The 15,496-nt window shown below is 40.2% G+C and overlaps 2 protein-coding genes across 3 annotated transcripts; both read left to right on the top strand.

Annotated features, from left to right (window-relative positions):
- Window positions 1–6,975: 6,975 nt before the first annotated feature.
- Window positions 6,976–11,889, top strand: LOC311074687 (trypsin-3). 2 transcript variants are annotated; one of them, XM_084101476.1, is made up of 6 exons: window positions 6,976–7,101; window positions 7,928–7,990; window positions 8,167–8,317; window positions 8,460–8,601; window positions 11,007–11,261; window positions 11,402–11,889. In XM_084101476.1, the coding sequence occupies exons 2-6, from the start codon at window positions 7,939–7,941 to the stop codon at window positions 11,555–11,557; spliced, it is 756 nt and encodes a 251-aa protein (XP_083957602.1). In that variant the 5' UTR covers window positions 6,976–7,101; window positions 7,928–7,938; the 3' UTR covers window positions 11,558–11,889. The 2 variants fall into 2 exon arrangements, with proteins under 2 accessions (XP_083957602.1, XP_083957603.1); XM_084101477.1 differs by lacking the exon at window positions 6,976–7,101 and having other exon boundaries at window positions 7,876–7,990; window positions 11,402–11,677.
- A 202-nt stretch (window positions 11,890–12,091) lies between these two features.
- On the top strand, window positions 12,092–15,484 carry cdab (cytidine deaminase b). The gene is made up of 4 exons (XM_084100326.1): window positions 12,092–12,390; window positions 14,778–14,889; window positions 15,032–15,089; window positions 15,181–15,484. The coding sequence occupies exons 1-4, from the start codon at window positions 12,144–12,146 to the stop codon at window positions 15,316–15,318; spliced, it is 555 nt and encodes a 184-aa protein (XP_083956452.1). The 5' UTR covers window positions 12,092–12,143; the 3' UTR covers window positions 15,319–15,484.
- Window positions 15,485–15,496: the final 12 nt, after the last annotated feature.

Below are 15,496 nucleotides of genomic sequence, written 5' to 3'. Positions count from 1 at the left end.
CCCGAAGTTTCAGGGGTGCGAGCGCCGCGTCCATGCACATCGTGAATGTACGGGGTGCTAGGGACAGGCCAAATGGAAGGACTGTGTATTGATATGCCTGGCCCTCGAAGGCGAATCTCAAGAATCGCCTGTGATGTGATGCTATCTGTATTTGTAAATATGCGTCCTTTAGATCTATCGATATAAACCAGTCCCCTTGGCGAATTTGCAAGAGAATTTTCCTGGTTGTGAGCATTCTGAATCGACGCTTTAGAAGCGCTTTGTTCAGCTGCCTTAGATCTAGAATGGGTCTGAGACCCCCGTCTTTCTTCGGGACCAGAAAATATCTGCTGTATAGGCCCCCTTCGCTCTGAGCTTGAGATAAAGGCTCTATAGCCCCTTTGCTCAACAGAGTCGCTATTTCGGCTCGAAGTAGATGTGCTACTTCCTTCTTCACCGTAGTTTTGACTCGTGTCGTGTAACGGCGAGGGCGTCGAGCGAACTGTAGCGAGTAACCTCTCTTTATAATGTTCAGCACCCATTCTGACACCCCAGGAAGCTTTGCCCACGCATTCGCATGAATAGCTAGGGGTTGAATGATATCTGGGCTCTGGCCGTGACACATCGGTGACCGGAGAGCTTTGATATGCTGTAACATTGATGCCGCGTTTACGGCATTCGAGGCGGGGGCACGCTGATCACAGCGGGCAGCCTGCCCGCGCTCGACTCTACTACTGCGGCTTGCTGAGAGAGAGAGAGCGGGGAAAGGCTTGTAATGTCTGTTAGTGCATGTGGGCGCGGGACAGCGGGCACAATCTCTGCACTTAAGACATCGCTGGCATGTGCTGGTTTCGTTTTTACAGAAACCGTGAGACATGCAGTGTGTAGTGTTTGTGGGCACTGGGACGTGGGCACATTTACTACATTTAATGCACAATCGACATGAGTCGATTTCATGTGTGTGAGCCCTGTGTGGCAGGCTGTGTTTGTGTGTAGGGAATAGCACTGAGTCGTGGGCATTTTTTCTACACTCATAACACCATCGGCCGTGGCCGGCACACCAGAAAATACACTCTTTATGAGATTTATCTGGGTCGCCGTAAAAACGGCGTTTGTGTGCAGGCAAACGGGCTCTGGAACCGGCTTGTTTTCTGCAAAATACACTGGAACAGTCACATTCTCTGGAACTGAACGAGCGAGAAGTTTTGGTGAAAGTCTGGCCGCAGCGGGACTTGAACACTGTCGTTTTCCTAGGTGGGCTAGGAAGACTTTGAGGCCTCGGGCTTTATCTCAATCCTAGGCCGGGGCCAGCGCGGAGGAGGGCGGCGGCCAGTAGAACGAGAGCGTGGTCTCGGGTCTCGGGCCTGTCGATGCTGTAAAGCGGCGGCAGTGGGCGGAGGCAGTGGCTTAGAGCTACGAGCAGGCGGCTGCTTCGGGCGGCTTGCTGCAGAGCTGGAGCGTTTTGGCAGGAAATGCTTCATGGCCTGAGACGTTTTCTGTACCTCAGCGAATCTATCCGCAAAATCTTTGATGGAAGATCCAAAAAGACCAACAGAGAAGATGGGAGCGTCGAGGAACGTGGTGCGCTCTGCCTCCGACATCTCAGAGAGAGCGTCAGCCATAAATGTCTCTCTGCCACGGTGAGAGAAGCCATAATCCGCCCAACGGCCTGTGCAGCAGACTTAGTGGCACGAAGAGCGAGGTCCGTGGCGCTCCTTAAGTCTGGCACGCTGATAGCTTCCGGTCCGTCCTCATCTAGCTTATGTAAAAGGTTGGCCTGGAAGATTTGCAGGATGACCATAGAGTGCATCGCAGAGGCAGCCTGCCCAGCGGCAGTGTAAGCGCGACTGTGCAAGGCTGAAGTCACGCGACAGGCTTTAGATGGCAACGCTGTCTTAGCCCGCCGTCCAGCAGAGGGCGGGCAAAGATGGGCCGCTACAGCCTCTTCCACAGGAGGAAGGGAAAGGTATCCTTTGTCTTTCGCACCGTCCAAAACGGAGAATGCAGCAGAGACAGAGGTACGCACTCTAGCTGAGAAGGGGGCGTTCCAAGACTTCGCGACTTCTTCATGAAGCTCAGGAAGAAAGGGTGCGGGTCTTGAAGATGGCGAAGCGCGTTCCCCTTTAAGAAAGCATCCATCCAGCCGATTGTGTGCAGGCTCCTCGAGCACCGACCACTCGAGGCCAAGGCTCGCGACGGCCTGCGCGAGCAGACGCATCAGCTCTGACTCAATGCTGGCTCTCTTACCGGAAGGTTCGCGAGCAGAAGGGGCGGGGTCCACAGAGCCCGTCCAATCCTCACTGCCTGACGCCAGGATAGAGCAGCTGTCATCCTCCACAGATACAGCTTCCTAGTCGTCATATATGAGGGAAGCGGCGGCAGACGGCGGCTGCTGTCCGTCAGGGAGAGACCCGAGCGAAGCGGGCGGCGAAGCTGGCGGGCGAACCGGCGAGCTTTCGCGGGTTGGAGGAGGTTCCGGAACCCGCTGAGCACGGCGCTTTTTACGGCGCGGCACCGCAGCGGGCGGAGGTGCAGTCTCGGTGAAAGCCGCCAGGCGAGTCCTCAGAGTCACCATAGGCAGAAGCTCGCAGTGAGGGCAGCCGCCGTCAGCGAGCGCGAGAGCTGCGTGATCTTCACCCAGGCAGGAAACGCAGATGACATGGCGGTCCCCGTCGCTGAGTGGGGCTCGGCACAAGCCGCAGAAGGAACGAGGCATCTTGAAAAAGACGCTATCTCTTTTAGATCAAAGTGTGAGTCACGGCGGCGAACACACACAGGCAGAGAAACGCCGGATAGCGTAGCAGGAATGGCGACTGAAGGCGGCGAGTTGTCGACCAGCGGCTTCAGATGCAATGGCTCGTCCATTGAATCTGATGTCATGAGGGCCTCTCTCGATAGGCTGGTGCAGTTGCCGCAGAGCAGCCAATAGGCACGCGAGCCGTCTTGCCTATGTCTGCGTGCTGCTGCAACGCGTTTTACATTAATACAAAATTAAGGATCATTTTTTGGCTTCAATATCTCGCGGAAAGGAGATTTCCCCATAGCGTAAGATATTACGCAGTACGAGAGAACCTCTCATAAGAGAACCAATCCTATACACTCTCAGAAAATAAAGTACATAATTGTACCTTTAGGGGTACAATGGCTTGCCACTGGGGCTGTACCCTCAAGGGTACAATATTGTACCCTAACCTTTAAAAGAAACGGTACATATTATGTACCTTTTAATGCTTTTTGACCCTCAAAAAGGTACATATATGTACCACATGTACCTTGAAGTCCAATAATAAGCCGTATGGGGTACATTAGTGTAGATTGTACCTTGGGGGACAGAAATGGACTCCTACTGTACCCCTATTTCTGACAGTGTAGTCTCAAATAAGAACTTCTAACCTAATTATAAAGATAACTATAACAATATTAGCATCCACAGCAAAGGAAAATAACATTCTCTTATAATTTGTCATCTGCCGTTTTAAATCCTTGCACTATTAAAGTTTGTGAGTTGGGAAGTGTTTAAGTCACTTTGGTTGGAGCAAGGTAGTACGGAGACCCTAAAGGCTGACCCAAGAACAGAACAACCAACTAAAAACGAAGAGAAGACAGAAAAAAGACTGGCAGAAAAGAAGCTCAATATATACAAAACCGAACCAATCAAAGAAAGGAGCAGCGGGTGAGCAACCATGAAACAGACAATGAAATAAAACAGGCAGGTCAAACAAGAAAAACTAAGGGCTGTTTACACAACACCATTTTCAACTAAAAACGTAAAACTTTTTATGCGTTTTGGCCATTCGTTTACATGACAACAGTGTTTTAGGTGCCTGAAAACGGGTTTCGAAGTGCACGTTTTTGAAAACGGTCTCAGTGTAAACAACAAAAACGCGAATCTCTGAAGACGATGACGTCATGCACATGCGTATTTTACGTGATCAGTCTATAGACCTTATGCGCCAGAGAAACGAGGGCACCGCCATCTTTAGAATATTATCTTTGAACTTCCGTTTTTGCAGTCTCTCTGTATATTTCTATGGCATTGCTGTCCAGGAGTAATTAGCTTTTGAAGTGGATTTACTTAAAAGTTAACGAAAGTTAACTAAAGTTATCATGAGGATTGTAATGTTTAAACCAGATGTCTTAACAAATGTCAGTAGACCGTGAAGATTTTAAAACGAGCCGCTCATTCATAAATGGGTGTTTCTGCAACTACGGGCACTTTTAAGTCCCAGGAGTGAAATTTTAGATATATGTTAAAATTTGTAATTTGATGTTTCATAAATATAAACGTAGTGTCAATACACACCTTGACATAAAAAATAATGAATAAATAATATGATTTAATGTAAAATTATGAAGCATTTATAGGTCCAAACACCATTTTTGCTCATGTCCCACACCCGTGGTTTCAATGTTGAGATACTTCAAATTAGCTCATTCTTTTACAATATGACATTATTTCAAATGGAATTGTTTAATATACAGATTCATTTACTGCATCTTAAAATTCTTTGTATTATTTACTGATCATTTTTATGATTTTTTTAACTAAATGTACCTGTCCCACACTTTTGAGTCCTTACCGCAACAATGAAATAAAGCTTTTATTATGAAATTTTATCGAACACAAACAAGTCTAGTTTCTATGGAAACAGAAATGATCACTTGAGCACATTGCTGACAGACTGGGCCACCACACTACCTCACTCACAAGATACCAAAAAAATAAGGTAAACATCATCTTTTCTGCTCTAGTATTTATTGTGCGTCCTTACCATTCAGCTTAATAATTGTGTATTTTTGAACTACATTTTAAAAATAAATGTATATTACTGTTGAATTCATGTATATTAAGATGCTAAGAGTCAAAACTAATGTGGTAGGCCTTGCTAGCTGCCAATTAGCTAAAATATTAGCAAAAATGTCATTTCCGCAACATGTCTTTACTGCAGCAAATTTAGGTGTTGCGGTAAAGACCTTGTGTTGCGGTAGAGACAAATTCAAGGTTTACTGTATATTAAATGACAAATATTAAGTATATTATTAGTACTGAAGTATATATTAGTATATATATATTATAATATATATAAACATGACATTTTTTACATAAAAAAAAAATGTTTGTCCTTACCGACACAAGATGTCATTACCGCAGCACTGCTCTATTTTCATTTTTTTCACATTTTCATTTGCAAAAAAATATTTTTACACTTAAGTTGAGATGATTAACACATTGAAATTGCAACATCTGTCATAAAAAGTGAATTATGTTATCTTTTGTGTGTATGGAAACAATTGACATCTAAGGTTACTGTACATTTTTTACATGGCATAGAAAAAAACATGAAATTCCCTATTTTGTATATTATTTTTTTTTATATCAGTATTTACAAAACTGCATCAAATTTGAAAAAGCTATTTAAATATATTAAATTTTTTATAGAAATTATTAAAGAAAAATTTATAAAATGAACGTTATTGTAACATTGCGGTAAGGACACTTTTTAAGAAGATGACCCGAAAAACATAAAAAATAAACATGTTCCAGATTAAAATCTTAACAGCTACATTCTATTTTGTGTACATTTTTATATGCATTATAGACTGTGATGGTTAAAATTGAAATTCATAGAGGTTGATTTTTTAAAAATTGGGATAGTCAAAAGTGCCCGTAGTTGCAGAAACACCCAAATACGCAAGATCGCTGTGAAAATAAAACCGGAAAAAAACCGAGCGCAGTGCTGAAAAGGGGTGGGGCTACATAAGGTCTATAGTGTTTCATCGCTATCTAATGGCCTGGTAGCAGGTTAAAGGGTTTTTAGCCGTTTTCGTGGATCCGTGTGAATGGGGATCATTTTGACAATGGTGTCTACGCATAAAAGGAAAAACGTCTCCGTTTTAAGCATATATCATTGTCGTGTAAACCCACCCTGAACACTGATAAACTAGAGATAAACAGAACAAAGACTGACAGAAAAGAAGCTCAAAACTACAACTTCAAAGGACTTAATTGTTAACTTATCAGTATAATTATAGTTCAAAGGTGCAATCACATTTATTGTTGTTCTGCAAGTTTTCTGCAAAAATCCAGTCATTTCAATAAAAATCCACGCAAAAAGAGTTTTGCATGAGGGCGAAAGATTTACCCATGCAGATTTCGCAAAGGGTTCAAATTTACCTAAAGCTGCGCTTCACACATCGCTATACTATTGACAACAGACAACGGACCTTTTCTGCCTTCAAAATGTTGCTAATGTGACCACACCTAAAATGTAAACCTCCTTGTCCTCTCTTCCAGCAACTCCATAACATGTTGTCCATCCGATTTTATTTAGGATGCCGTGCACATTTGCCTACCCTGCGTCCCTCACAAAAGCATTTTGTTTCAGAAATACACACCATGCTTTTGTAACTACCCATCTCAATGGAAAGAGAATAACAATAACATTGTTCTGGCTGAACAAAATATGAGTTACACACAATAAAAGAGAATGCAGCACCAATAATAAGAATTTCATATTTGGTATCTCATTTGATTTTTAAACAATGTGAGGAGAGAAATCAACATTTATTTTTCTGATCAAATCCCATGAGGCACTATCAGAATACTCTTTCATTACATCCAAGGAGGGACTTCAGATAGATGGCAAACTCATTCTTCTAGGTGGAGCTTCTCCCATGAGGATACAGATGTGCATTTATACAGTTAATGGATATTGGAAAGACCTTGTCGCAGATGCTTTGTTTAACATCACCCTATTGCCTTTTTCACCCAATTTTGCCGTCACCTGATATTCTATTCTCTGACAAACCATTTTGTCAAATGAGAGAGTCTATAGATATTTGATTTCCCCTTAGAGAGCAGCACAATGTGTTTGATTCAAAAGCACAGTCTTAGACACGATAGCATCAAACAAGAGGAGGATACTGAGCATAGATACTGAGCTTTTGGTTCCTGCGTGTTATCGTTTTTGTTCTTGAGAATAGTTAGTGTACAAATAAGACCATAAAGCCTAAGGGACAGATGTGGTTACACTATAAAAGCAAAGATTATATTCACATTAGGTAGTGCGGAAGGAAGTTAGTGGGATTTAGCTGCTCAGGATTGAACTTTCGATGCTCAGGGTGAGTTTTTATGTCCATTTCTGTTTTAGCAAGAAACGTCATAAATATCATACATATAATGTCATATATTATATACTATACCATTCAAAAGTTTGGGGTTGGTATAAATAATTTAAAAGTCTTTTCTGCATAAGAAATCTCCATTGCTCACCAAGGCTGCATTTATTTACTTAAAAATACAGTAAAAACAGAAATAATAATGAAATATTATTACAATTTATCTGTTTTCCATTTTAATATCTTTTCAGTTGTAATTCATTCCTGTCAATTTTCAGCATCATTATTCCAGTCTTCAGTGTCACATGATCCTTCAGAAATCATTTTTGTGGAAACCGTTTTGTTTAGGATTCTTTGATGAATGGAAAGTTCAAAAGAACAGCATTTATTTGAAATAGAAATCTTTTGTAACATTATAAATGTCTTTATATAATATCGCTTTTGGTCAATTTAATGCATATTTGCTTAATAAAAGAAGTGTACATCACACATGATGTCATATTAACGGTTCTAGACATTTTAAAATGATGATTGATTGATGACAATGTTTACTCTTTGATTTTTATTTATTTATTAATTATTAAATAAGTTTAGTTAGTTAAAACCAGCTAAACCACACCTGGGCCAGGCTGAGGGACCAGCTAAACCAGTTGAAACCAGCTTAACTAAACCTTTTACATTTAACTTTTTTTTTCCAGCTGTTGTTTGACATATGCTTTGACAGTATTTCAATATTTGATGTATTATGTAAAACGTGATGCTGTTTTCCCATACAACAGCTGCATTGTGCTCCATTTGTTTTCCGACCTCTAAACACCCTCTGTTCTAGACCCCTCAAACATGAAGAAATGCCTTGAATACCCCTTGCTCCTCATCACCTTGACGCTTCACGGTAATGCACTGCATTTCCTGAGCAACTCACTGCGGTCTCATCTAATGCATGTGTAACGTGATGTTGCTTTCTGTGCATACATTATTGAAAGACGTTGGTGAGCACAGGCCGCTGGCATTTAGTGTTTATCTAGCACATATGAGGTCTGACTTTATCATTATTCTCCTCATTCACAGGCTCACTGCAGCAGAGAATCATTGGAGGACAGGAGGTTGAGCCCTATTCCATAAAGTACCAGGCCTCTGTCCAGTACAACAACTATCATTACTGCGGAGGAACACTCATACACCCGCAGTGGGTGGTGACTGCTGCCCACTGCTGGAGACCGTGAGTATTTCAATCACAATTCACCTTGACAAGGAACTAAACACACTAAACATGCTACAGTATATCTACAACTCCTCACACTAACTGTACTGACGTTTACTGATGTAATATTGTTGGGTTCTGCTGTCTGATCTGTTCACAGGAGCTATTTAATCAAAGTGGTTTTGAGTGAACATGACCTCTCCAAAAAAGAGGGCTTTGAGCAGACGTTCAATGTGTCCAGAGTCCTGGTGTATTACATGTACAATTACAGGACATTTGATAGTGACATTATGCTCTTGAAAGTAAGTTCATTAAGCATCAAATAAATAAAAAATATAGCATCTATGTTAATAAGTCTGTTTGTTTATCCTAGTCATTGGTTTGGGTTGTTATATATGGGCTGATATATATATAGTTGTAATCGAAATTATTCAATTCCATTGCAATTCAGGTTTATTGGCAAAATGAACAGAATTTCAGCTGTTTGCATGAACAAATCAAACAAAAGTCGTTCAAATAGCTCAACACAACAGATGTTTTATGTGGCTTCCCCAAATTCAACTGAAAATGCAACTTTTAATGACTTCTGCAGTCTTGAAATGATTCAACCCCTTCATGGCAAGTATCTTTAGTACTTAGTAGTACACCTTTTGCTGTCATGACCTTCTGCAAACGAGATGTATTACCAGACACCAGCTTCTGGCAGCATTTCTGAGGAATCTTCATGAGCAATGGCCTCCAGTTCAGTAATATTCTTGGTTTGTGTGCTGTAAACGCCTTCTTCAAATTCTACCAGAGGTTTTCTATGGGGTTCAAGTCAGGTGACTGTGATGGCCACTGTAGACTCTTCCGGGACTTCTTCTGCAACCAAGCCTTGATGGAATTTTAGGTATTCTTGGGATCATTGTCCTGTTGGGAGGTCCAACAAGCTTCAGCTTCCTCACTGACGGCATGACGTTTTCTCCTAGGATTTCCTGATACTTCAATGAATCCATCTTGCCTTTCACACGCTGCAGGTTTCCAGGGCCAGAGGATGCAAAAAGGCCGCAGAGCATCACGAGCACCACCATGCTGAACTGTAGGCAGAGTGTTCATTTCAGCATATTCTTCATTCTTCTTCCTCCAGACATACCACTGATCCATACGGCCAAGATCCATTTTGTTTCATCGCTCCACAGAACAGAATCCCCAAAACTTCTGTGGCTTATTTATATGATTTTGAGCACTTTTCTTGTTCTTTTGGGTCAGTAGTGGTGTACGTCTTGGAGAGATGGCATGCATTTAGTATGCGCCTTACTGTGCAGCTGAAACCTCAGTGCCTGTTTCCACCAAGTCTTGCTGTAGGTCTTTTGCAGTCACTCAAGGGTTTTTCTGAACCTGCCTTCTCAGAAATCTGGTTGCAGCCATTGATAGCTTCCTTTTTCTGCCCTGTCCAGATAGTGTAACCACAGTTCCTTTAACTTTGAACTTGCGAACTATGCTTCCAACGTTGAACATTTAGTGCCTTCACTATCTTTTTGTATCCTGTTCCTTGTTTGTGAAGAGCAATGATATCTTCTCTTAACCTTTTAAACCAATCTTTTGACATTCAAATTTCTAACATGCAGTCAAACGAGACACTTAACAAACCTAGCCAGTTCAGATATTTCATGTGTTCTAGCTTAAGCACACCTGGTGCAACTAATGAAGCCCTTGATTAGTTGCATCAGGTGTGCTTGAGACAACACCTGTTTTGCAGATTTGAGCCAAATTTACGCATAGCCGGGTATTTAGAGAAACAAATATTTATCTGTGATAAAAACAGGGTTTTCGTGTAAATGAGAGGCCAAACCGCAGGGAAATATCTGCATCTTCCCTTCGTGTAAAGGGGGCCTTGTGCTGTTGTGAGGGATTCTATTCAGGGGGTTGTATAATTTTGAGACTGTGGAGACTGTCATTATCAGTTTAATTTGGGCAAAACACTTGCCATTTGTTGTGTTGAGCTATTTCAATTACTTTTGTTTGATTTGTTCATAGCAAACAGCTGAAAGTCTGTAATTTTTGCCAATAAACCTGATTTGCAATGGGGGTTGAATAATTTCGGTTACAACTACACACACACACACACTTTGTTTGGATTTAAATAAGCAAATGCTTAAGAGTCTATGATTGGATCATTATTGCAGTGATTATTATGTTTCTAGCATGTTATAGGATTGGCAACAGTTCATCTAACCCTAATCGATGGAGTGTGTAGCTTTTAATTTCTTAAACAACCATGTAGAAAGACACATCATGACCATATTCCAGGATGACACTGTCAAGATTCATCAGGCTCAAATTGTGAAAGAATTGTTGGGAGGGAGCAAAAAGAATAATTTTCATTATCTCAGTCCAGAGCTTAAATTCATTGAAATTCTTTGGGATATGCTGGAGGAGACTTTAAGAACTTAAACAACATTCACAACAGCAACAAGACTTATTCTCCAGTATCAGTTTCGCAAAGCATTATGTTTATATACAACCAAGTAATCCTAGAATATAGTCTGTCATCTTGTATAACGCTGGTTGTATAATCTGATTGCAGTTGAAAAAAAAGACTTCCTAAAACGCTCCTTGTAACAGCGGGGATTAATGAATCTGGATGAAAGCAGTTATATGTTTATAAGTGTTACATATGAAATTTGTAATATTCAAATTTTCCTTCATTTTTGGAACTGTGCTTCAGCTGGAGAAGCCCGCAGAGCTCAATGCCTACGTTCAGCCAGCCGTGATGCCAACCTCACTCGCTCCTATACCAGGGGGCACAATATGCATAGTCAGCGGCTGGGGTGTCACTCAGGTCTACAGTTATTACCTGTCCCCCGTCCTGCGTGCTGTGGACGTCCAGATCATCCCTCAGTGTCAATACTACTACTACTACAGAATCACAGACAACATGGTGTGCGCCGGCTCCCCGCTGGGCGGCAAAGACTCCTGCCAGGTGAATGCGAGCAGTAGGGGTTTTCTCTCTGAGAGAGAGGACAATGTGCATACCAAATACATTTTTGCTAAAACAAACAGCATGGTATAATGCTTAACACTGTGTGATCTGTGGTGACATCGTGCTGTGTTTGGCTGCAGGGCGACTCTGGCGGGCCTCTCATCTGTAATGGGTATTTTGAGGGGATCGTGTCCTGGGGCATCAGCTGTGCCAACCCTTATTTCCCAGGAGTCTACACCAAAGTCCGCAACTACGTCTCCTGGATCAAGTGGATAATCGAAAATGACAACAGCTAGAATGTTATTTTTCCACAGGTTGTTGAACTGCCACACCATCAAAAAGACTTGGCATACTGAGTACACCGGTCAATGTCTATTAGATAAGATGTATACCATCATTAAAAGTTATAACGTTTTCAAACGAGTTAAAATGTATGAATGAAAAACAAACAATCGAGAAACATTTAATAGAACGGGTTTTGGATATCAGACTTTCATTTGTGGTTAAATTCATGATTGTATTGGCACGAAATCAAATTCCAACAAACTTAAATGGTTATCTTGATTTAAACTCTTTTTAATTTTATTTCAAGGCTGGAAACTAAATAAATCAAGTATTTTCCCAGCCTACTATCCCTGTTGGCCTATTTATCTCCTGCAGTCTGTTGTGAAAAGCGAATGCTTTTTCATCGTAATTCCACTGGGAATGTCCGTGTATTATTGCGCAGTGACCTTTATACCTCATCCTCACTGTTTTGGTGTGGTTACGAAAAAGGTCGCTGTCACTCTGACTTCAAATTACATAACCTTTCAGCATGACAGTATCACACACATCAAACACAGAACATCAGGGAGGTGGGAAATCTGGGAAAAAGGGGATTGGATGTCAGATCTGGAAAAACAAATTCAGTCAAGTCTGTTGAGCCACAGAGAGACTCTACACACACAGCATAGCAACATGGGAGACCAAAAGATGCGACATGAGCTTGTTAATGGGTTGAATGGGAACTTGTTGGGGATAAAAGAGTTGATTCTGAAGTCCCTAGAGGCCACGAAGTTTGCCTACTGCCCCTACAGCAAGTTTCGAGTCGGGGCGGCGCTCCTGACACACGACGGGACGATTTTCACAGGTGAGGGAATGCCTGAATTGTAAAAGTTATGAAGGTGTACAAATATCAGACCATTTCAGCAGGACTGGTTTGTGTATTTTTTTACCATTACATGCCAACAGAAGGACGGCTATTGGCAGGTTACACTGGCACGTGAATTACACTTAATACACATGTCTAATGATTCAGTCAATATTACACAACTCTCAAATTTGATTGGTCCATGCGACATTCAGCAGTCAGATATTTTCTAGTTTTCACAGTCTTGCACCTCAGTTATTGATTGTAGTAAAGAATAGCTGCATTATAACACTAACACCAATGTTGCAGTGTTTATCTTGTTGCTAGACCCATTGTTTTGTAGCCTACATTATAATGGAAAAATGTTTTTCTTGGTGGAGAATAATATGCAGGTGAAATTATATATAATGCATACGTTTTCAGATGGTTTTAGGCAGTGAAGGGGCACAAATATGGGAAAAAATGAGATGGGGAGAATTTCATTCTCTCTTAACCCCTGAAGAGACTTTGTGTTCGCTCTCACAAACTTTGCTTTACCCCGGGAAACTTTGCACTCGCTTGCTAAACTTTTTGGAAATAATATGAGGTGAGCAACAGGTTTTGTGTGAAAATAAAGCATAAAAGTGGTTTATTTTGTTTAAAAATCTTATAAATGTATGAGGTTGCAAGGCAGGCCTTTTACACCACATTGACCATTGATTGATATTGATACAAATACTTTAACTAAAATAATATGTTAATACTTATTCAAAACAATCACTTTAGCAACGTTCATACTATTTTCTGTTTATTTTGATAAAATAATTCATTTTTGTTACTGTCATGGAAATGTCAACATAAAAATATATTTTTAAAATACAGAAACAAAATTATTATTTTAAAAAGTAAAGATTATGAAAGCATTGAATGAGATACCATAATAATTGAATATAGATTTACAGTAGAAACAAAAATATATATTTTATTCTATGATATGATTAATATCATATTTTTACATATGATGGTTTCATTATAAATATGGTGATTATCTCTAAGGTGGACACGCAACTTAACACATGAGATTTACCATCTGAATCAAAAGAACGGAAAAATATATACAAATGGAAATGTCAGCCAGCTATTAATTATGTTAATTATTGTGCCTTTTACCCCAAATATAATATTTTTGCATATTCTTCCATTATTGAAAACTGTTGCTTTAATTGAACAAAACTAAAAATCATAAACAAGACCTCTGTCTCAAAATATATTCAATAATTTTAGTGATTCTCATTTGCTACTTAAATCTATAATTTAAAAAAAACAAAAAAAACATCAAATATTAGATCAGATTAGTGTAGAATCAACTAGTGCATCTCAAAAAGCAAATGTTTTGTGGAAAGTGCTAGGGCAAGGTTTTTTTTTTTGCCATCTAGTGGTTTCAGGAAAATAAAATCAAATGTGCCTTTGACCTCGGTGCACCTTTAGCCCTAATCCAGTGCACAATTATTTAGCATACATGTCCCTGACGTTGATTATTTCTGCTGGTCTAAACAGCTAATGCTATCGCTAACTAATGATTCAATTAAGTATTACAGTTGATCACTGCTCTCTCAGTTCAACTGTCACAGCCTTGATCTGCTGTGAAACAGCACTCAGTGTTATTCAGTGACCACGTGTTAGTCACTGCAGCAAGGACAGTTTTGTCATAACAGAAAGTAGATAAAAACCTTGACCCCTGACCTGACAGGCCCCCTTCTGAGCAGCCAATGGAAATAAAACTGTACAAAACACGAGTTCGAGATGTACCCCATGTGTGTTTACAGTGTGATGTAACATATTTGGACACTATGCCCAGTTTCACAGACGAGGTTTAAGCCTATAGTCCAAGACTAAAATGCATGTTTGCGCTTTTTGTACTGAAAGCAACTTGCTCTGACACATCTTAATTTATTTGCTAAGGCACATTTAAAAAAGCTACTTAAAGGGATAGTTCACTTAAAAATGAAAATTCTGTCATCATTTACTCAACCTCAAGTTGTTTCAAACCTGTATGAATTTCTTTCTTCTGCTGAACACAAAGGAAGATATTTTGAAGAATGTCAGTAAACAAACAGTTGATGTACGCCATTGACGCCATTTATTTTTTTTCATTTGTCAAAATATCTTTCTTTGTGTTCAGCAGAAGAAAGAAATTCATACAGGTTTGAAACAACTTTAGGTTGAGTAAATGATGACAGAATTTTCATTTTTAAGTGAACTATTCCTTTAAATGTCCTAATTGAACTAAGGTCTAAGCCCTGTCTGTGAAACCAGGCCTTTGATTCCTACAATTTTACACAGGGGCCACTGTATGTTACTAAAAAAACAAAATTAATCATGATGTTTTTATTATTGCTCGACATCAGGCTGTAATGTGGAAAACGCATGCTTCAACTTGGGAATCTGTGCTGAGAGAACTGCCATCTCTAAAGCTGTATCTGAGGGCTACAGGGATTTCAAAGCCATTGCTATTGCGAGGTAAACATCTACTGTATTCAACAGGCCCTCTAGTGGCTGTATATAAGCGCTATAACATCTGTAACCATTTTAACTAGCTCCATATTTAGAAGATGACTCTCTTAGTAGTGTCAAGTGTTTCAAGTGTCTTCTGCTCTTTCAGTGATTTGTGCGAGCACTTCATTTCCCCCTGTGGAGGCTGTAGGCAGTTTATGAGGGAGGCAAGTGTCATTTACCACAGTATTTCACATTAATTAAACACGCAGCATACTCAGGTTTCATTAAACATGTTATTTTTGTTTTCACATACAGTTTGGTGCTAACTGGGACGTGTATTTGACCAAACCTGACGGTTCCTTTGTGGAGATGACCGTTGAGGAACTGCTGCCTGCGTCTTTCGGTCCAGATGACTTAAGAATGAAGAAAGTGAACATTCGGAATGAGTTTTGAAGAGCCAAGAAAGTCTTTGTACCTCAGAGTTTTACTGTGTACTGTGTAGTTAGAAAGAGGATTAATGGTGTTTAATAATGTGTTATGGAATGTTGAATGTATATATACTTTAAAGTTTCAAATTATTATTATTTTTCAATAAATACAAAGTCAATACAGTTACAAATACGAGTCTAAA

This window comes from Abramis brama (genome assembly GCF_963993115.1).
Source record: "Abramis brama genome assembly, chromosome: 23".
Classification (NCBI taxonomy): Eukaryota; Metazoa; Chordata; class Actinopteri; order Cypriniformes; family Leuciscidae; genus Abramis; species Abramis brama.
This window is presented reverse-complemented; position numbering and strand designations above follow the sequence as displayed.

Excerpts from the sequence above, each read along its gene's own strand:
- cdab (XM_084100326.1), top strand. The coding sequence starts at position 12,144 with ATGTCAGATCTGGAAAAACAAATTCAGTCAAGTCTGTTGAGCCACAGA. Across the intron at positions 14,890-15,031 it reads AAAGCCATTGCTATTGCGAG|TGATTTGTGCGAGCACTTCA; the intron begins GTAAACATCTAC and ends CTGCTCTTTCAG. Across the intron at positions 15,090-15,180 it reads GTAGGCAGTTTATGAGGGAG|TTTGGTGCTAACTGGGACGT; the intron begins GCAAGTGTCATT and ends TTTCACATACAG.
- LOC311074687 (XM_084101476.1), top strand. The coding sequence starts at position 7,939 with ATGAAGAAATGCCTTGAATACCCCTTGCTCCTCATCACCTTGACGCTT. Across the intron at positions 7,991-8,166 it reads CATCACCTTGACGCTTCACG|GCTCACTGCAGCAGAGAATC; the intron begins GTAATGCACTGC and ends CCTCATTCACAG. Across the intron at positions 8,318-8,459 it reads GCTGCCCACTGCTGGAGACC|GAGCTATTTAATCAAAGTGG; the intron begins GTGAGTATTTCA and ends ATCTGTTCACAG.